General features: G+C 38.2%; 2 protein-coding genes across 3 annotated transcripts in view; one reads left to right on the forward strand and one right to left on the reverse strand.

Moving 5' to 3' along the window:
- Nucleotides 1–8263, reverse strand: part of c26h17orf58 (chromosome 26 C17orf58 homolog) — a 45865-nt gene extending 37602 nt beyond the window's left edge. Inside the window, exon 1 of the mRNA XM_033044179.1 lies at nt 8133–8263. Coding sequence (XP_032900070.1) covers nt 8133–8244 — 112 coding nt within the window. The 5' untranslated portion in view covers nt 8245–8263. The remainder of the gene's footprint in view (nt 1–8132) is intronic.
- The window catches only part of smurf2 (SMAD specific E3 ubiquitin protein ligase 2), a 130865-nt gene continuing 116301 nt past the window's right edge, over nt 7883–22446 (forward strand). Inside the window, exons 1-2 of one of the 2 annotated variants that reach the window (XM_033044176.1) lie at nt 7883–8059; nt 8412–8647. In XM_033044176.1, the coding sequence (XP_032900067.1) occupies nt 8596–8647 (52 nt within the window). In that variant the 5' untranslated portion in view covers nt 7883–8059; nt 8412–8595. Of the gene's footprint in view, nt 8060–8158; nt 8258–8411; nt 8648–22446 lie in introns of those variants that run through there. The other variant, XM_033044177.1, reaches the window with a different exon arrangement.

The following is a 22446-nucleotide window of genomic DNA, read 5'->3' on the forward strand; positions in this document are numbered from 1 at the left end:
AGGCACATTGTTCAATCGTAATACTACAAAGTCCCTAGTAGTTTGTGCAGAGATAGGGTGAGTCAAGAGCCTGATGATTGATGGGAGGGAGCTGTTTTTGAACCTGGGGGCTAACTGTTCTTGGGCTCCTGTACCATCCTGATGGCAGCTGTGAGATAAGAACGTGGCCAGGGTGGTATAAAACTATTTTCTTAAGGCAGTGATTCCTGAAGATTTGTTCAGTGGTGGGGAGGTCCATGCCCATGATGGTCCAGGGAATCTCCAAATACACAGAATATTTTCTTTACAAAACCAAATCATGAGTTTGTTTAACATTATTGGCATCCTATCATATGTGCAAACAATTATCTCCCATCAGGCTTCAACTGACATCCTTCAATGTACTCCTCCTAGATAGTCAGCTGTGGTTTAGTTGGATACATTCTTGCCTCTGAGTCAGAGGTTTGTAGGTCCCACAGATGTAAATCCAAATATTGAGACAGTCTCATCTAATTTTGTGGGAGAGCTTCATTAAGATGCTGTATTTTGGCTGAGACAGTAAACCCAAGACTTGTCTGCTCTCTTGAACCAATGAGGACATATAATAAATGAGTATCAAATTGCAAAATGAAACATCTCATCCAACTCCTGGTCTATCAGCATTCCACAAAGCATGCAATTATTTTATTACATAAGAGGGGCATTACAATATTTTAGTGCATTCATAATGTAGACATTGCAGAATGATTTGATAGTGCTGGGGGCTGGCATTGCAACAAAAAAAAGCACCAACCAAAAAGCACAATCTAAGAGGGAAAGTATGTTAACTTATATCTATTGCCTCCACAGATGCTGCTTGATTCACTAAGTCACATTCTATGACACATTGTTGTGTTCTGTTTTTTCCTTCTAGATGCTAGTATATTTTTATGTTTAATGTTAAATTCTTTAATGTTGTGTTTTATTTTTATTGGTGTGCTGCAATGGCAACTAAAATGTCACTACACCAATTGGTGTATGTGACAATAAATGTCCTTTGTATCTACAGTCTTATTTGTCTTCTGAATTATCAGGCTTGAGCTCAATATTCCTACACATGATGTGTCATAGAATATTTGTTATGAGAAGGCAATTTTGAAGATCAGGACTCCCTTAAGAGACTTACTGCCTCCTAGATCCCTGTGGTCATGGTCATGCTAGTAGCATAACTGATCAAAGTTGAAACCGAAGGAGACACCATGAATTGCAAATGCTGGAAGCAAAACAAAGTGTGGAGGAACTCAGTGGGTTAGGCAGCATCTGTGGAGGGAATGGCTATTTGACGTTTGTGGTTGGGACTAAACACAAGTCACTTTAGATGAGGATGGCGCATGGCATAAGAATATTCAAGAGTGGTAAATAGAGTAAGGAAAGTACTTTTACCTCAAAACAAAAATAAAATGGCATGGCTGCTGAAAGTGCTCGCTAAGATGATTGCAAACCATTGTGATTGATGTTCTTCGCCCATTTAACAATTCCCTAAATGTTAAGTGAGACAACTCCAGGGTATGACCGTTATCAATGGAGATTGCAGTGCATTCAAGAGCATCAATCAGACAAAAGTGAACTACTAAATGACAAAATTACCTCTACTCAAGATAGTCTGAAGGACAAAGTAAGAAAGAACTAGAATGCCAAATTTGCAGATGTCATACATTTGCAGCTCACAGTACCAAGAAATCAGCGAGGAAAAATACTGAAATTTCAGCAGCATCCAAGTAGAAAACGAATTAGAATAAAGAGTTATTATAGAAACTGAAGCCTACAATTTCATTGGAGATTCTGCAACTCGGTCTCAGATGGAGAGTTAGACTGGGCTGACAGAAAAATGAGACATGCATCGAAACTGGAGACCAGAGGACAGGTTATCTGTTCAGAAAGACAGAATTGGGGCATTTGCACAAAGTTATTGCCATAATATTTGCAAACATGTTTCAGGGTAATATGGTAATGTTTGATCATGTTGTTACATGAAAGTATTTGTATGAATGATTGCCCTTTTTTGTTGTGTTGGAAGCAAGCTATTGAATGAACAGAAGTAACCATTAAACAATTCTTGTCCTTCTAGCAGGCTGCATTGCATAGCCAGATGACCAGGAGAATCCTCACTTTGCCCTGTTCATTGCAGCAGCGAAGGGTATCCAAAAGTAGCGAGAAATAATCAGAGAAAGATAAAAAATTATTTTCCATCCCCGCAAAAATGTAGTCTGCATATAAACTAGTTTATTACCAGTAGGAGGTGCTGATGGACTATTTGTCCATGCTGAGCAGACCTCTTGAGGATTTATTCCTATTCAACAAAGGAGCGTACAAAATTGAAACAGAATGAGTGGTTGATATGAGACATTTTAAGTTAATAGTGCTGGACAAAGCAATTGAGGTACGGAGGAATTTTCTGGCACAGCAAGATAAGAATGGAGAAAGAGGATTGCGCCCCCTACGATCTAGGAGCTATCATTTTTTCCCCAATAAAGCTGAATAATATGTTATATAAGAAGAATCCAATTATACAAAATACAATACGAATCTGGAAACAAATAAAATTAACTTTAAAATTAAGAAATTTATCAGTGTTAACACCAATAGTGAACAACCCAGTATTTAAACCATCTGGTATGGATAAAACATAAACAATGGGAAAAAGTGGGAATTAAAAAGGTAGGTGAATTGTATGAATTGGGAAATTTATTATCATTTCAACAACTAAAATCAAAATTTAAATTGAATAACAATCAATATTTTAAATACCTACAGGTATGTGACTTTATGAAGAAATATATACCAAGATTCCAAAGTATAATTTTAGATCCACTGGGAGAAGTAATGAATATCAATGCGGAGTCAACAAAATTAATATCATACTTGTATAACAGTATTTTAAATATAGAATTACCATCAACAGAGGCAATTAGAGAAGACTGGGAAAAAGAATTAATGATAAAAATCTCAAAGAAACATGGGAAAAATATTTGATACATATACATAAATGTTCGATCAATGCTAGACATAACTTAATTCAATTTAAAATATTACATAGATTATATTATTCCAAAACTAGGTTGAATAAATTTTATCCAAATATTTCTCCCATTTGTGATAAATGTCTTTCTCAAAATGCCAATATTACCACTCATTTGTCTCTTGTTCAAAACTTTATAAATTTTGGTGTGATATATTTGATATATTCTCAAAGCTATTTAAGACAAAAATGGAACCTAACACTGAAATTATTATATTTGGAGTAAGTGGAGATGGGAACAAATTAAATACACACCGAAACTCATTTTTCAATTATGGGTTAATAACAGCAAAAAAACATACTTAAATTTTGGAAAAATGCTAATATACCAACATTTAAAATGTGGATCAGTAATATGCTGGACACAGCACATTTGGAAGAAATGAGACTCCTCCTAATAGACAAACAAGACCTATTCTTAAGGAGTTGGTCCCCATTTATTGATTTCTTGGATTCATGTGGTGACATAGTATCATGAAAACCAACAGTTTCAGGTATGGGTGAAAGATGATTTAGAATATTTAAAAAAAATCATCTCACTGTGGCAATGGAATAATCTCCCTCCTGCTTTCCTTCTTCACATTCCTTCTCTTTCACTTTTTCTTTATTGGTTTTTCACCCATGCTCACTAATCTATTCTTCACTTTTCACAACCTCTTTTTCTTCTCTCCTTTCTCACTTCTCTCTTTAAAAAAAAAAGGGAAGTTGTACAGAGAATGTAATATGTTAACATCGTGTTTGTACCAATGCATTGTACTCACTTCTAATAAATAAAATATTTTAAAAAAAGATACCTTTTATCGTAAACGGAGGAGAGCGCGGAGATCGATGGAGGAGCAGTGAATGTTGAAGAGGTAAGAGTCTGTAATTGGAATGTCCTACTGAATATAAAAACCTGCGGAAATAATGAACCATTCTGACTTGGACATAAAGACACAAATATCAGTCTTGATCCGAAATCCCTCTGGGATAAATAAAGTGGTGTCGTATCGTATCAATCATTTCTTTACCCCCAGTGTTGCTGCTTGACTCACTGAGTTCCTCCAGAAGTTTGTTTATTCACACTATTATGCTTATTATGATTATATTCACCAACTAAATCCAAAAATAGGCAAAATATCATCTTATGAATATTCTCTTTTCATTTCTGGCCTTTATCCACCCACTTGTCAATTAAATCCCCCAAGCCTGTATCCACCTATTACTTGTCAGACCTTGTTTCTCCCCCACCTCCCTTCCAGCATTCTGCCCCCCCCCCCACCACAATCAGCCTGAAGAAGGGTCCTGACCTGAAATGTCACATATCCATGTCCTCCAGAGATGCTGCCTGACCTGAGTTACTCCAGCACTTTGTGTCTTGTGTCTACTCTTCATACATTTTGACATCGATTTTAACTGCTTTTGTCTTCAGAAAAATGTGAAGCATTATGCTATGTTTCATTCATAGCAATTTATATGAAAGTATACACTACAAATAAATAATTTCCATATGTTGAGATCCACAGCCACTAGAGAATAAGAGTGAGAATGGCAACAGAATCACTTCATATTAAAACAATTCCCTTCTTGCCTTTGGGGATGGGTGGAATACTTAAACTGACAAAAAATGCTCAAAAAATGATGTAATGACTGACACAATTAGTTTTGTTAACATTTTAAACTACTTATGACAGCATATAGCCAGTAAATTATGAAAAAAAAAGATTAAGCACATTTTTGCAGCAAAACGTCATCAGGAGTAATCAAAAATCGAGACAGTTTTCATTCCCTTCTCCCTGATGGTGATGAACAGCAGAACAGTTTGGTTAAGATGCAAATAATACGATGGATTAGCTTTTTCCAAAAATGTGTGTTTTGTTTCCACTTTTTACTTGTCCTCAGGGCATTGGATTCTTGTCCTTTATTTACAGATATACATGCAAAAGCAAGGAAATACGAGACTAAGATGCAGAATCATATTTTATAACAGCTTGGTTCAACCATCTTTGGCGATCTTTTTTTAACCAAGGAAATATTCGGGCAGCACAGTGGCACTGTGGGTAGTGTGGCTGTCTCACAGCTCCAGCAACCTCTGGTGTTATGTATAGGGTTTGTGTTCACCTAGGTGCTCCAGATCCCTCCAACATCCAAAGGTTATTTGACTATTGCGAGTTATTGTAAATTGTAAGTGTGGGTGGATTAAATGGGCATGTGAGAGAGAATAGGTTACTGAGAAATATGTGGGAGAATGGCAATGATAGGATCGCCTTCAGTGTCGGCATAGAGCTTATAGCTGTCTTCTATGTTGTAGACCCAATCTTCCAACTTACCTCATTGCAGACCTTTTTTTCTATAACTGTAACATTATTTTCTGCACTCTGAAATGTTTCTCTTTGCACTTGTGGTTGAAGTTGAACATGGCCAGATCATTCTCATGAATCGTATGATTTGTTTTGACTGCATAGCACACAGGCAAGAGCTATTCATTGCATCTTAGCACACATGATGGTAATGAACTAATGGCAATACTTTCACTATTAGGAATGCTGAGATTCAAGAGGTGTTTCAGGAGCAATTGGAGGTGAGCAATAAATGCTGTTCTTTCCAGTGACACTCTAGTCACCAAAAATGGGTAAACTAAAAAAAGACAATATCTAAAACTATTTTTTTTTCATATCATTTTACAGGTACTGTCCTTTTTTAAAAAAGTTTTTCCATAATTATCAGTATTAATTAATTAGAAAGTGGGTTACAATTTTCACAGGAATGAGCTGCCAGAGGAGGTGGCTGTGGCAGGTACTATTTGAAAGACATATGTACAGGTACGTGGATAGGAAAGATTTAGAGGAATATGGGTCAAATATGGGCAAATGGGACCAGCGCAGATGGGCCATCTTGGTCGGCACGGGAAAGTTGGGAAAAAGTGCCTGTTTCCATACTGTATGAATCTATGACACTGTTAACTTTGTATCTGTCAATCTGATCAGTAGATTTGTAGCAATATTCATACTATCCAATATAAAAATCATTGATAGCAATTTTGCACAAGAGAAAATGTTTCTAATGGCAGATAGTTTGGTAACTAGAGAATACGTACACATTTAAGTGATTGGCAGGAGATCAAGATGTGACATGGGACACAAGAGACTGCATATGATGGAATCTTGAGTGCTGAATGAACATAGCAGGTCAGGGGAGGGATTGGACAGGCGATGTTTTGGGTCAGGACCCTTCTTAAGACTGAGGAAACAGGGATTGTTTTACTATCCCGTGAATTACTGTGATCTAAAATTCATTACTTGAAAACGTGGTGAAAACAGAGTTATCAATAATATTTCAAAAAAGATAAATATCCAAAAGGAAAATAATTATGGTTATGGGAAAAAAACAAGGATTGGGATTACATTCAAAGAACTGGCAAAGGCATGATAGACTGAAAGGATTTTTTTCATTGGTTTGTCAGCTGTGGCTTCAATGGTAACACTGTAGCCTCTGAGTCAGAAGGTTGTGGGTTCATCTTCCACTCCAGAGACTTGAGGTCAAAAATTCAGGTTACTGTCACAGCACTGAGTGCTATTTATCTTTTACATGGTTATCTAGGGCCTCATCTGTTCACTCAGATCCCCCGGCATTAATCTGATGATGAGATGCCCATATTTAGCCCACCAATCAACATTTAATACAAAACAGATCATCTGGTTACCATCAAATTATTGTTTAAGGGTTCACAGAGCGTGCAAAGTGGTCGTTTCTATTTGGTTTATTGGTGGTTTCCATTTTGGTGATTATTCCTCCAAAAAATATTGCGCTGGATGTAAAGTGGACATGAACATTTGGATAGGGACATTAAATAAATCATATAACAGTACTCTGAATATCTTGGAGACACAAGAAACTGCAGATGTTGGGGGGAGAAACGTGTATGGACAAAATTAGGGGAGGGGATTGGGGAAAGAGAGGATGTGGGGTATGATTTAAAATTGAGAATTCAATGTTCTTAACATTGGGTTGTAAGCTACCCAAGTAGAATATGAGGTTCTGTTCTTTCAGTTTGCATCAGCCTCATTCTGGCACGAGACTCCAAGGGCAACTCCTCATTCTCTCCACATATGCTGCCTGGCTCACTGAGTTCCTCCAGCCTTTTGCTTTTTGCACTAGGATTAGCATATTTAAAGTGATAGATTATAATACTTGCACTTTAAAAATATCATAATTGGTTTAGATGGAGAAGGCAGATAGAATGTATCTCTATTTGTAGATGGTTCACGGATCAGTCAACACATATTTAATATTTTGAGTAAAAGATACAATAGAGGAAAATCTTCAATCAGCTTGTAGTTACGATCTGGAATTCACTGCTTGGTGGAAATATTCATAATACTTACTTTCAAAAGGAACAGGGCAAGCATTTATGTGAATAATTTGCATGGTGAAAATAATTGGTATGGTTGTAGGGAAAGGGACTGATGAGAGACAAGGAACTGCAAATGCTGGAATCTTGACGAAAAACACGAAGTGCTGGAGTAACTCCGTGGGTCAGGTAGCATCCAGGGAGGGACGGTTCTTGGGAGAAAATTGACAGATTATATTAGATAAATAAAAGACACAAAGTACTGGAGTAACTCGGGTAGAACATGGATAGGTGACGTTTAAAGTCGGGACCCTTCTTCAGAATGAGGAGCTGGTCTATCAGAAACTGGTATGGACTCACTCGATGGGCCGAAGAGTCTCGTTCTACACCGTTGCAATTCTAGAGCAGACCCACATTTTTGGTACAGACTTTGAAGGAGGATTTTGAGAGCAGGGGAAGTTCTTGGTACTGGTGTCTTGTCTCAGTGACTCAAACAGGAGGAGCTGCAGACTGCGAGCAGGAGGGAGGGGAGAGCAGGGTGATGTCAGCAAATGCTCTGTTCTGGGCTTCAGTCAAGTAGCCAGGACCAGGACTTACCCTGAGGAAAAGAGAGGGGGGGAAAAAAGCTGTGCTTCAAGCTCGAAGAAAGACTACCATCGACAACTTTTTTTTTGTGTGTGTTTGGGGCGGCGGTGAGAAATAATCCTTTCTTATCTTTATTTTTCTACGCGTGGATCTGCTGCGCGGGGGTGGATATATACTCACGGCAACCAGGAAGAAAGGAGCAACAATCCAATCGAGCCAGTAATAATAACGTGTAATCCCGAATACCTCGAGAAGGGTGGTGTGGAGAGACAGGAAAGAAACCTGTTTCCATTGATTTCCAGACGGTGTGTGTGTGCTGGGAAGGGGGGAGGGGGAAGATAAACCCAAAGAAAAGTTTTTTAAAAAAAACGTTTTTTTCGGTGTATTCGGATAGAAAAGTTGAGTGTTTTTAATTTCATGAGGTAAATGATGTGTTTTTTTTTTAAATTCCTGGTGTAGTTTCCCCCCCCCCCCCTCCGGCCCACGGTTGTTGAGTGAGTGCTATGCACATCCGGGCCATCGGGCTCGAGCGAGGAGGCCATCATTGTTCGCTCGGGGGAAGGGGGCAGAAGCGGTCGCCTGCGCCCAGGCTCCAGCAGTGGCTATTAAACTTTACAAAAACAATCAAAAACCACTCGGGAACATGTCCAACCAAGGGGCTAGGAGGAACGGGCCGGTTAAGTTACGTCTAACAGGTAGGAAGCTGTGTGAATGCCACACATACACACGCATACAGAGACACACACACACACAGTACGTACCATCAGGTCTGGTGCTTCTTTAAATGGATCCTTCCTTTTTTCCCCCTTCTTTTTAATTATTTGTGAATGGAGAGCTTGTTTTGTGGGAGTGTTTTCCTTTTTTGGTCAGGCAAAATAAGTCATGTTAATTTTGTTTTTGCGCTTTTCCATTTATGAATAATGCGTTTGAACTTGACCGAGGATTTGTTGATGATTCTTAATTTTCTGGAATTATTGATAATTTTGATTTATGTTTGTGTGTGTGTATGCGTAAGGGTTGGGAGAATGGTGGTGTCTTCAGACATTTTTATAATCATGAATTTCCTGTTTAATAATGTAGGTTTCACTGCTTGGGTCTGGCGCAGTGAACTCAGTGTTGAAACTGTTTCTGAGGTAGGGTAGGAATGGAGATGGTTTTCAAACCTTAATCCTTTCTCCTTGCAAATGGACTGTGTATAATTGGAAATGTGTATGCCACTGTTAATTCATTGGATTTTATTAAATCGATCGTATTTATATTCGGAGCATTTCAGCAAGCAGCAACTTGGCAACAAATCAAAGTTTATTTTTGTTGTCTTCTATTGTTACTGCATCACGTTTACATTCTTTTGTTCAATATTTATCTACATTTGTAATGAAAATATGATTACATTATTTTCAGTCTGGAACATTTAAGCCAAAATAGCCACGTCCTGATGTTGTTGTATTGTGGTGAGAACAGTGGGTTGGATAATGTTTCAAAAAAGGAAATTATAAATAAAATGTGTTCCAATATTTAAAAAACTCTGGGAGTAAAATGTGTGTTTATGCTTCTAAGTGCCTTCATTACTACTGCTTTGTGCCAGCTTGGCTCAGAAGTAGTGCTGTCTTTCAGAAAGTTGTGGGTTCAAGCTTCATTACAAACTTGAACAGGTACTGCACTAAATAGTGTGCACGATAGAACTGCTGTCAAAAAATTCTGTCTTTTGGATGAAATTTTAAACCAAAACCTGTCTGGCATCTATATTTTAGTTATTAAAAAACTTTCACAACACTAGTTCCAGAGGATTAAGAAGCTCTATGTGCTCTTGGCAATGTTCTTTCTCAACCAACACTACCAAAAAAGATTGTTTAGTCTTTCACTTTCAATTTGTGTAATGCTAATGTACCAACTTTTTTTATACTGCACTTCATAATGTCTTTCCTGCCGTTAAAATATTTCAAGGTGCCTCATGGCTAGCAACATACTTTTGAAATGTAGCCAGAGGTGCAATCGTGGGAAATGCACAACCAGTTGGAGTACTATGACAGCACATAAATATCAAAATAACTTTGATTTTAGTTACGTCAATTGACGCGTAAAAAGCTGCCATGAAACTAGTGGAGCTCTTTTGCATTTTAAATTAATGCTACAGAATCTTTATATGCACTTAAGAAGATGCACAGCACCTCATTTTGACCTGAACATTGCCTTGTGTCTACTTCTGGGCAGTCAGGTCCTCGGGTTAATGAAAGATAGCACCTATGGCAGTGAAGCATTCTCTTAGCAGTGCAAAATCATGTGCTTAATTCTCTGGAGTTATGCTTGAAACCACAAGCTTCTGAGATGCAACTAAACGTTCTGTCACTGCTAGAAGTCTGATACCCAAAATGAGTTTTATTTTGGTTGGATTAGATTTATTGTGAGTTGTAATGTGAAAATGACAAAATAGTAAACTGTACATTTCATATTTTCACTTTTGTGCGATTAATTGTCTAGAATCCTTGGGGGTAGTGATAGAATTGGAGTTACTCAGTTTTTGAGTCGCAGTTGTTTATGGTTGGAATGGGTTATATATAAGCCATGGCTGAGTAGTTTTGATTTGTTTATTGTCTTGTACAAGAAATTCTAAATTTATTCCACACACAAGTGATAAATATAGAGGATTATGTAAAATGATTTTTCCAAAATGTTATAAATCCTGAGAGCTTCTATGATGACTGTAAGAAAAGAATGTAGAGGAAGGAATGAGTTGATATATTACCCCATGATAAATAATTATGATGACCACTGGATGTGGTTGGACATAGATCTTGTTGATTTTTTAAACATTATTGCCTAATATTCTGGAGAAGCACAACCACCATCATTTTATATAGAACTGGTTCTTTATAATGTAAATTATACAGATTTATTTTAAGTGATGGAAAAATATAAATACTCACCGATGGAAAACTTTTCTCAGTTTGAATCAAAGTGCTGTCTCTTCTGAATAATCTTTGGATAGTCCAACCCTATTGTGAGGTAACCTGGGTTGACATTCTGATAATTCAGGTTTTTTTTCTGAATTAATGTATGTTTAACCGGGAATAAGAAGGGCTTTTCCTTTGGATCATTGCAACTTAATACATTTTGAAGCTACAGTTTGCTTCTTAAATATCAGCATCTCACTTGAGAAAATAATAGTAGATTGACAACATGTTACTTGGCTATAATTATTTGAATGATTCTGAAGACAGGTTATTTTGCATGTGGAAAACAACCAGGATAGTGAAGAAGGACCTAGACCTGAAATGTCACCCATTCATTTTCCAGAGATGCTGCCTGTCCGGCCTTTTGTGTCTTTCTTCGGTTTAAACCAGCATTTGCAGTTATTTCCTACACAGGTTGTAGACAGTTTATTTATAGGGTGATTTCACGAAAGGTCACTGGAGCGTAAATCCCCACTCACGTGACCGAAAATTTTAACTGGGGGACAAGCGTCACTTCCGGTACATGTTAGTGAATGGGAAAACACGCACTTTCACACCCGTTAAAAACATCGAAAATGGCCAGTTTCTGATCTGCAATTAAGTGAGCCAGTCGGGGTGACCGTGAGGAACAGCTACCTAAATTTACAGTCCAAAAAAATGATGGAAACTAAGGTAAATACAAGAGGGAGCTGAAGGTGTAAAAACGGCGGAAGTTGATTGCCGACATTTTTCGTGGAGATTTAAAGATCCAAAATATCGGGAATTATCGCGTTTGCTCGCTGCATTTCATCAAAAGTGGCATTATTGACTTTGTTATCTTTATTCATTTGTTAGATGAAAAGTATTAAAAGTTAGAAACCCGTCAGTAAAATTGCAAAATCGCCCATGGTTCTCAGGTGGGTTTTAACATGAAAATGAACACGCTTCTGAAGCTCCATTTGCCATTTAAATAATCGTAAACTCTCAATGCGTTTGGAAATCAATTTTACTGAGATGCAAGCTTACGATTATTTAAATGGTAAATGTAGCTTCAGAAGCGTGTTCATTTTCATGTTAAAACCCACCCGAGAACCATGGGCGATTTTGCAATTTTACTGACGGGTTTCTAACTTTTAATACTTTTCATCTAACAAATGAATAAAGATAACAAAGTCAATAATGCCACTTTTGATGAAATGCAGCGAGCAAACGCGATAATTCACGATATTTTGGATCTTTAAATCTCCACGAAAAAATGTCGGGAATCAACTTCCGCCGTTTTTACACCTTCAGCTCCCTCTTGTATTTACCTTAGTTTCCATCTTTTTTTTTTACTGTAAATTTAGGTAGCTGTTCCTCACGGTCACGCCGACTGGCTCACTTAATTGCAGATCAGAAACTGGCCGTTTTCGATGTTTTTAACGGGTGTGAAAGTGCGTGTTTTCCCATCCACTAACATGTACCGGAAGTGACGCTTGTCCCCCAGTTAAAATTTTCGGTCACGTGAGTGGGGATTTACGCTCCAGTGACCTTTCGTGAAATCACCCTATACCATGTTTTTGTAACTTAGTTTCTTGTAAACTCCTAATCTTCAGGCTTTATTTGTCCTACTCCCCTTAGCTGGTTTGGTGAAGCACTGTAATATAGAATGATTAATACATTCATTAGGGAAGTTGGGTCTGAAGGCATATGGCAGCCGTGATTGGCAACACAATATGTTGTCCTTTCCTGTCTTATTTGATTGCAAAGAACTGTAGCTTCATCAGTGCAATTTCAATTATTAACGCGGCTTTCAAACTTATCCTTCGGCTCTGCAGATATCTTATCGGGTTTTTCTGCTAAATGCTCTTCAAACTTGTGTTCCATTACTGATTTCTGATAATAACCACAATTATCTCAATACCACCACATTTTAAATCCTGCAATATAAATGGCACCAATATAATGTGAAATAATCTCAATTAATAAATTTTTGCGTTCTACTTCGTTTTATGTATTTCTGTCTTTACCTGAGAATACAGTATACATTGTAGGTTATGCTTGTGGCACCTTGGATTTTATGTTATGATCATACCTCTGATGTGTTTCCCCCCCCCCCCCCCCCCCCCCCCCCCCACAATATCTATTTGCTGAAAGGAAATAATTTTGGGTGCTGATCGCATAAATGGAAAGCCCTGAACAACTACTTTGGATAAACTGTAATCATAAATAAGATGAAATTGCAACAGGGTGAAGTTTCTTATTGTCTTGCTGTTTTATTCTGTGCTTAAGTAGCAATTTTGGACAGATATCCTTCTGCCCTTTCCAGTTGGTGCATAGGGTGCTTGAAAGTTGACATGGGTCTATTGGGTCTAAGGACCTGTTTCAGTAATCTATTGGAATTGCTTCTCTATGCTAGTTTACAAATTTGCCAAATCAGCAGCAGTGTAGATATGGCAATAGCAATTTAAAGTGATGAATTGGGAATATTGAGTAAGAAAGACAAACCAAGACACTGTCATTTTGTTTTTTTCCTGTAGCACGTTGATACCAATGTGTTAAAAATGGTAGTATTATGGCACTTGGCCTTTGGAGATGTGGGAGAAAGTTGTTCAGTACTCCCTCAAGGATATATTGGTTATGTATGATTCATTGTGATTTTATTTCGCTCTTATTTCTGGTTTTACTCTTTTAATACGGCTTTGCAATTTAAGATACATTGCAAAATAAAGGCCAACTAAATTGTTTTCTTCCTAATAATTTGAAGGCAGAATTAAAATTTAAATGTATTGAGTAGTACGAGTTTTGAAGGAAGTCTTTTTTTTCTTATCACATCTTTAATTGCTTAAGTTCAAGGTTCAAGATCAAGGTCAGTTTATTGTCACATGTACCTATTGTCACATGTACAGTGAAATTTGAATTTCACTGTTTGGGTGCAGGTTTTTTAGTGTTGTATGTTAAGTAGTAAATTTGAATTTGCTTCCCTGTAAAAATATAATTTTAATTGTGATTCTGGTTACAGGAACTGACTATGATGCAGTATTTTTGTACTGAAACCCATGCTGTTATCTTCACAGCAAAGTTCATTTTATGTCACTAGGAATCGGCTAATGTGGCAACATTTAGATGTTGATTCAACAGGCATGGAGACATGAACAGGAAAGTAATGCCAGGAAGAGAAAAATCATATTGTGATTCAGAACTTGAGTAACTTGTGTTTCAATGTTACTTTTCTATTATTTATTTATAGATGTGCCCATATAAGATTGTCCTTTTTAAGTGTTTATTATGGCCTACTGTCTTGAAACACTGTAGCCCAAGTGGTGATGTTTCTACCGCATTGATGTTTGGTAAGGAATTCAAGGACCTTGATCAAATGATGGTAGAACAATGATATGTCTAATTCAGGATGACAATTGATTTGGATATGTTGGGAAGCTGTGTGGTCGTGGTGTAATTGTCTGTTTTTTCCAGTTGATGGAGATGGCATGTTTGGGTGGTCTTTTCGGTGCCTGGGGTGAGATATTACTGCATCTAAAAGATTTTGTGTGCAAGCTGTAGCTCAGTTGTTTCTTAAAACAAGACCATGGCCATTAGATGTTTTCTGATCTTGATGGTTGACTCGGGTGCCTCGAAGAGACACAGTTAGAACATAGAACATAAAACAGTACAGCACAGGAACAGGCCCTTCGGCCCACAATATGCCAAAAATGGTGCCAAGACCAACTCTTATTTACCTGCTCATACTCCATATCTCTTCATACTCTGCATGTCCATGTGATGTATGCTTTATTTCCATTCCAAAAAACCTGGCCATAAAACATATAGGCTGACATTCCTTTGTTCGATCAATGTGCCATGTCTATTGGATGTTCTAGAGTTGAGTGTGTTTTATCGTCATATGTCTCAAAACGAAACGATGAATTTCTTTCTTGCGGCAGTATCACAACAGAGTCCTCAATAGATAATATAATAAACAAAAAAAACAATATAACGCAAAAACAAAATAGACCAAAGTCCCCAGTGCAACCCAGCTAGTTTGTTTTCTTGGAGTTAGGAGTGTTCCATAGCCTGATCGTTGTTGGGAAGAAGTTGTTCCTGAATCCTGACGTTACAATTTTCAGAGTGAAATGTTATTCTGAGACCTGATCTGCTCTGAACCGTAAAGATCCCATGGCACTATATAGAAGAAATAAGAATTTGCTGGTGTCCTGGTGTGTAATCAGTCAATCTGTTTTGGTGACAAGTGATTTAGTGACAGGTGTCAAAGGTTATGGGGAGAAGGCAGGAAAATGGGATTCGGAGGCAGAGATCAACCCTGATTGAATGACAGAGTAGACGCGATGGGCCGAATGGTCTAATTCTACTCCTATAACCTGTGAACTTGTGAACATTACCCTTTGTGAAAACATTATGTGCTGTGGGTTATGGCACAATAGTCGTAAGTGTACTTCAAAAATATTTTGTAAAGCATGGTGATATTCTCAAAGCTTCATATGATTTGTTTGAGGCCTTGTAAGTATAATTTGATTGTTACACACTATAGCTGAGCAGTTGCAAAAATAAATAATCACATTTATCAGCACACATTCCCACATCTGACCTTGCTTTGGAACAGCTAAAGAAAATTGGTCCTACAGTGCTTCTCTGAGGAATTCTTAAAAATAATATCCTGGCTGAGATAACTGGTTTGAACAACTGGAACCATCTTCCTTTTTGGGAGGTATAATTCTAGTCCACTTTGACATCACACTTTATTAAATGCCCAAGATGTCAAGGGCAGTCACTTTTACCCTATCATTTGGACCTTCTGTGCTTGGAATAAGCCTATATTGGGAATAGGCATTGTCTGACACTGACTGGTCCAGTGTTTCAAATCAAGGCATATCAGTGTAAGTACAGTGTGTGTTAAGTAAAATACAAAACTAATAAATACACATAATTAATTAGAACATCATGGAGGTCCTGACCTGGTATTCTTTAAATACCTTTCCTGGTATTCAACATTTGGGCTGAAGTTGTTTTAAAAATAAAGTTTTAGAATCTAAGATAATGTAGGTCTTGACTGGGAGGGGATGTTCTTGGGGAAAATAATGCAAAGCTATTCAATATGATCAAGGTTTAGCTCAGCACCATTTTCCTGCACTAGCCTTCTTCATCGTGGTTCCCTTGATCTTAAATTCTGTAGTGGGAGAACGTGGAACAAAGGGTTATTGCTTACAAAAATAAGGATGAGGCTGTCCATTTAAGATGGAACTCATTTTTTCTTCTCCGAGGATCACGAGTCCAGAGAATTTGCTTACACCAAAGGATTTGAACATATGATAGGAAATGTAGGCACAAGGAACTGCAGATGCTGGTTTACAAAAAAAAGACAAAGTGCTGGGGTAACTCAGCAGGTCAGGCCGCATCTCTAGATAGGTGACGTTTTGAGTTGGGGTGCTTCTTCAGATTTGATAGGTGACTTTTCAGGTTGGGACCCTTCTTTGACTATAATTGAAACGTTGGGAGCGGTCAGAAATGATTTTCATGGAGGACCTGGGTGGTGGTGTTGAAGGGGAGCATTTGAGAAGAGAATTCCAACATGAAAGATTGAAAGTGTTTCTCTGAATAACAAGATAAGGAAGAGCAATTCAAGGCTGGTGTCAAAAGAAGAGCTGTGGACTTGTCACTTTCCCTGGCAAGACAAAGATGAGAAGGGCAAGCTCAAACTCGTCATCCTGAAGAAGAAAATGTCAGGATTTGGAAATAGTGATTCGAAAGGGAGCAGGTGGTCTGCATCCTCAAAGTAATTTGACTGTGAATGTTGAGGGGAAATGGGAGGGATTAGATGGAGAGCAGGAGAGAAAACTAATGGTTAGGTGAAGTGAGGAAATTGAATAAGTCTAAGGAAGCTGTATGGGCTCCGCCTCCAGCATATTTCGATACCGTTAAGAGTTAGGATATATGATGTGGCCCAGTGAATCCACTAGTCAAAACATTGCAGATTGTAGCGTGACAGTGGTTAACCCTAGGAACTGATGTTTTGAATATAAAAGAATGAGGAGGAAACTATGAATGCTTACAATTAAGGATAAGCATCTGATCATGTAGTCAGATAATTTTCTGAAGAAGAGATAGTCATAGCAGGAAAATACCAGATTTCCTGAAAATTCCAGCATGTTTGTAGTGGTCTCAATTTTTTTATTTAAAAAAAAAAAATTTTGGCATCTTGAAAAGATTTAGCAGTATTGTAAATCTTTATATAGAAGAATGTACATGCCTGTCTCTTGGTCAATCCAACTATTAGTAAATCATTATTTGTGCTTATTGTTTTGTAATTTATGCCATCTGGGATCTTTTGGCACATAGCTAAATCCACTTCATTGATTCTGGTTTCAGTAATTTAGAATTTACTTATTTTTAGGGAAAGTTTTAAAATACTGATTGTCTTTCAAGTGTGGATGAAAGGAATACATGTCCCATGTATTCAATTGATGTTTTCTTGAAACTTTACTGGAAGTTATGTTTTGTGAATAGCATTTATTTGAATGCCCTCTGTATTTCCCTCAAGTAGGTATTATTTTTGTGTTAGACGGAATTATTGCCAAGCTTTCAGTTTTGGTTGGGAGGCAAAAATTAAAGCTGGGATTGATTTCATACTTTCACCTGATGCTTGTACGTGTGGTTGCCAGGTGGAGTTTATAGGTCATGATTTGGTGTAAAGGAGATTTATGGGCCATATTTGTACCGGGTGGTAGGTGCTTGGAGCACATTGCCTGAGGATATGCTAGAAGCAGATATGATAGCAATATTTGAGGCATTTGGACAGATACATGAAAAAGGCAGCAAGGATACAGACCATGTGCAGGTTATGGGATTAGTTTAAATTGGCATCAGGGGCAGTGCAGACATAATGGGCCAAAAGGCCTGTTCCTGTGCTGTACAGTTCTATGAAGCAGCACACTTTATTTACTCCCGTGGTCAAAGGATACTTGGCCTGATCATAGTGCTGCCACTGCCTGAGGTCATTTTATGTAGATTTTCTAACTTTATTGCTTAACCACTAAGGGCATAAGTGAACTAGAATTATGCTTGTGATCTAAATCTGTACATTTCACAAGTGCACTAGTGTCAGATTTACCTTACAATGTAACGTGTGTGTGTATATACACTGATACGATGCCATATAACAGGCTTGTCATCAAAATGAACGTTGTGGGTAAATGGAGTTGGAGCAGCATGAACAGAAAATCGGCTGAGTGACAGGAAACCCATCAATTCGTCGCTTCCCAACCGAACCACCCCTCTCCGGGCACTTTCCCTTGCAACTGCAAGAAATGCTACACTTGTCGTTTTACCTCCCCCCTTGACTCCATTCAAGGACCCAAACAATCTTTCCAGGTGCGGCAGAGGTTCACCTGCACATCCTCCAACTTCATCTATTGCATCTGCTGCTCTAGATGTCAGCTGCTCTACATCGGTGCGACCAAGCGTAGGCTTGGCGATCGCTTCACCGAACACCTCAGCTCGGTTCGCAATAATCAACCTAATCTCCCGGTGGCTCAGCACTTCAACTCCCTCTCCCATTCCGAATCCGACCTTTCTGTCCTCGGCCTCTTCCAAGGCCAGAGTGAGGACCACCGTAAATTGGAGGAGCAGCACCTCATATTTCGCTTGGGTAGTTTGCACCTCAGCAGTATGAACATTGACTTCTCTAATTTCAGGTAGTCCTTACTTTCTCCTCCCCATCTCAGTTCTCCCTCAGCCCACTGGCTCCTCCTCTTCCTTTCTTCTTCCTGCCCCCCCCCCCCCCACTCTCACATCAGTCTGAAGAAGGGATTCGGCCCAAAACTTTGCCTATTTCCTTCGCTCCATAGATGCTGCCTCACCTGCTGAGTTTCTCCAGCACTTTTGTCTACCTTCAATTTTCCAGCATCTGCAGTTCCTTCTTAAACATAAACGAGTCTTGCAAGGTTTGGTGTTGGGACTACCATTTTTCTTTATGCTATAAGTAAATATATAAATTTAACCTTGGCCACTTGAACAAAGACTTATTTAACAACATAGAACAGTACTGCACAGCCAACAATGTCTGTACCGAATATAGACACAAAGCTGGAGTAACTCAGCAGGACAGGCAGCATCTCTGGAGAGAAGGAATGGGCCATTTCTTTCATCTCACCAGAGATGCTACGTGTTCTGCAGTTACTCTAGCTTTTTGTGTCTATCTTCGGTTTAAACCAGCATCTGCAGTTCCTTCTTACACAATGCCTGTACCGAACATGATACCAAGACCAACTCTCAGCTGCCTGCACATAGTCCATTTCCCTCTATTCCTTGTATATCTATGTGGCTATCCAACTGTCCTTGAATGCCACTATTGTATCTGCCACCAATGGCAGTGCGTCCCAAGCACTCACCACCCTCTGTATGGGGGAACAAAAACTTACCCCACACCTCCTCTAGTACTTGCTTTAATAATAAATGGCATCCATGTTTAAATCTATAATTTTGAGCGTTATTTCTTTGCCCACCCTGTTTTTCTGTGATGTGAAAATATAGGTCGTTTTCAAACATGCTCGCAAACCTAGAGAAATTGGCACACTTTACCATCTCCAACTGAGCACCATTGTTCAATTTGTAAACTTGTTGAAAGGGAATGGATTAATGCTGGTCGAATGAAGATGTCAGGAAAATCCAATCTTTGGTGCTGTTTGCACAGCACTTTATATTGTAAAGTAATGAGCATCGTCATTCGTGTCAAGTTCATATTAAAGGAATGTGCATTGTGAAACTGAACCCACAAAGACTAATGCACATACAAGCTTTCTTGATTTGTCATGCCAAAATTTGGAGATACTTTGGATGTAATTGAAAGTCTGACTGTGATGATAGTTTATACTTTAAACTGTCATTTAAACATACAAATCAAAAAGGTTTTAGTTTATCACTTGTTTTCTGCAATGATTGACCAAGTATGTGCCTATTAAAGATTGTTATTTTTTCAACAATACAGCATTGGTCTGGTTGTCATAATACTGAAATGTTTATTCTGAGATCCTAGTTCTTTTATGAAGACTGCTGATGTGGGGTTTTCAGACTGACAATTTGTTCTCATCTAACTGACATCATAGAACATAGAGCAGCACAAGAACAGGCCTTTTTACCCTCTTGTATTTGATTTCCACATTAGGAGGAAAGATTCTGTCTAAACCTTTTTGTAGCTATTAGTTCAATTGTTTTCTTGTTGCAGGATCTTTATTTTGCATTCTGTTAATGAACCAACCATGAATTCTAGGAATACTGCTAAACAAATCTCGAATATATATGTTGTATCAAGTACAATAATACGTAAGTGTCTACCATTATTGTCAAAGTCAGTCAGAAATTTGCCTGAACCTAGTTCTGGGTGAAATTATGTTATGTAGTAAAGGGCCTGTCCCACTTGGCGATTTTGTTGGCGACTGCCGGCATCATATCAGTGTTGCCAAAAGATGTTGAACATTTCAAAATCCAGCGGCGACAAAATAAATGTTGCGACACTTGAAAAAACACCGTGAGTCAAAACGTCATCATGCCGCATCACGCCACAAATTGTTCGGTGACCTGATACGTCAGTCAATGATGCTGGCAGTCGCCGAAAAAATCGGCAAGTGGGACATCTTTGAAATCATGTTTGTATATTTTACCATGAATGAATGGTGTCTTCTCCGTTTGCATATTTTCCTCCCAGTAGTTATTTGTGCTAAACCACGAGGAGTGAGTCTGAAGAAGGGTCTTGACCTAAAACGTGACCCATTCTTTCTCTCCAGAGATGCTGTTTGTCCCGTTGAGTTACTCCAGCATTTTGTGTCTACCTTCGATTTAAATCAGCATCTGCAGTTCTTTCCTACACAGGAGTGAATGCTTGTTAGATTACAATCTCCATGGATTGTCACCTTGTCGTGGTGGAGAAGCTTGTGTGGTCCTGAGTTCCTGAGAGCGATGCCGTCTGGAGCTATGCTCCTGGTAGGGTCACCCATGGCGGTAAGGTCGAGGGGGAGGTCTCTGACAAAGAGCAATCCAACCAAGACCTCAACGGTGGAACAGGCGGCGGATGATGGCTGACTTTAGTGGAGCGTCGCAACGGCTGGGAAGGTGGATGAAGGCTGCAGCAGAAAAGGGTCCCCGGTCGTCTTGGATTTCATGCCACTGGATTCTGACCCAGATCTGTCAAGGACCGTGTGCTGGCAGTCTGTGCACCAGTCTCCCCACGTTAAACAAAGTCACGCACAGGCGTCCTCCATGAGAGGACAGTCGTACTCGTTTCGAGTGATCGCCGATGTTGACATATTATTTAAAAGTTTTAAAAGACCTAAAATACTTGGCAATAATGGGGCAGAAAACTGAAGTGGCTTCAAAACATTAAATAATAATTTTTTATAGTAGTGCATAAGATTATATTAATTTGTCTACTTTCCTGAAGTATTATTCAAAAGGGGTAGCTTCAGGTGCTGTGTAAAGGAACTGGTTTGAAACATTGCATGCTCTTGTGACAGGTCGTCTATTTATACATAATTATTTTCTAAACATTAGGGAAAGTGCTCTTCAGGATTTGCATTCTTTCTGAATATAACCTTGCTATTTGTGCCTGAATTTTCTTGCCTTTGCATAGATGGGAAAATAAAGAACATGTAATTATAAAAAATATATATGATGCTGGCTATAACATTTGTTGATAAATGTGAAGTAATGGCAATCTAGAAGTTAAGTGTTTTGAATGTCAACACATGTCATTAATATGGAACACATTAGCAATGTAGTGGGCTGCCAGTTATTGGCTCAAAACCCAGCCAAACGTTTAATTGACCCTCATCTTTATGTTAATAATGTTATTTAATAGTAAAATATATCTTTAAAACATAGCAATAAAATCTTGTATGACAATGTATAAAGTGCAGTTGTGATGTGGCTTCCTCAATTTGATTGTCATCTTTTGATTTGTAGCTAATAATTTTGTGTAATTATATTCTCCTATTTTAAGTAATCCTTTAGGACTATAACTAAAAGATTTCATAATGAAATACTGAAACATACATATATACCAGGGAAGCTGCTTTGTAATGTTTGTAGGGGGATACAGTGACTAAATCTTTCACATTCTTTATATTTTTCATTCAATTGTTATATCCTGTGGAATTTAAACTGATTATAACTGCTCGGGAAGTTCTCTGCTTCTAAATGATTCATGCTGTTGGATTGAAAAGTATTTTCTTGTGTTTGCCAATTCAGAATAACTTTGTAAATGAAAGGTTCATTCTGAATTTATGTAACATGTTAGACTGTCTTAAATTAATTCATGTAAGATAATGATTGCAGTGCTCTTTGTGAGGTATGATAATTGCTGTAGTGGAAATTGTTTCAATTTTCCAATACTGAGGCCAGTTTAGGATATTGACAAAGGGTATGGATCATTTTCAGTGGCACATTAGGATAGCTGCTCAGCAATGTAGCCACAGCTACTTTATCTTCAAATAAAATAAATCACAGATTGAATAATATTTTGAAAATTGAAAAAAAACTACAGATGCTGGAAATCTAAAATAAAAGCAGAAAATGTTGGA

Source organism: Amblyraja radiata, chromosome 26 (assembly GCF_010909765.2).
Source record: "Amblyraja radiata isolate CabotCenter1 chromosome 26, sAmbRad1.1.pri, whole genome shotgun sequence".
NCBI lineage: Eukaryota > Metazoa > Chordata > Chondrichthyes > Rajiformes > Rajidae > Amblyraja > Amblyraja radiata.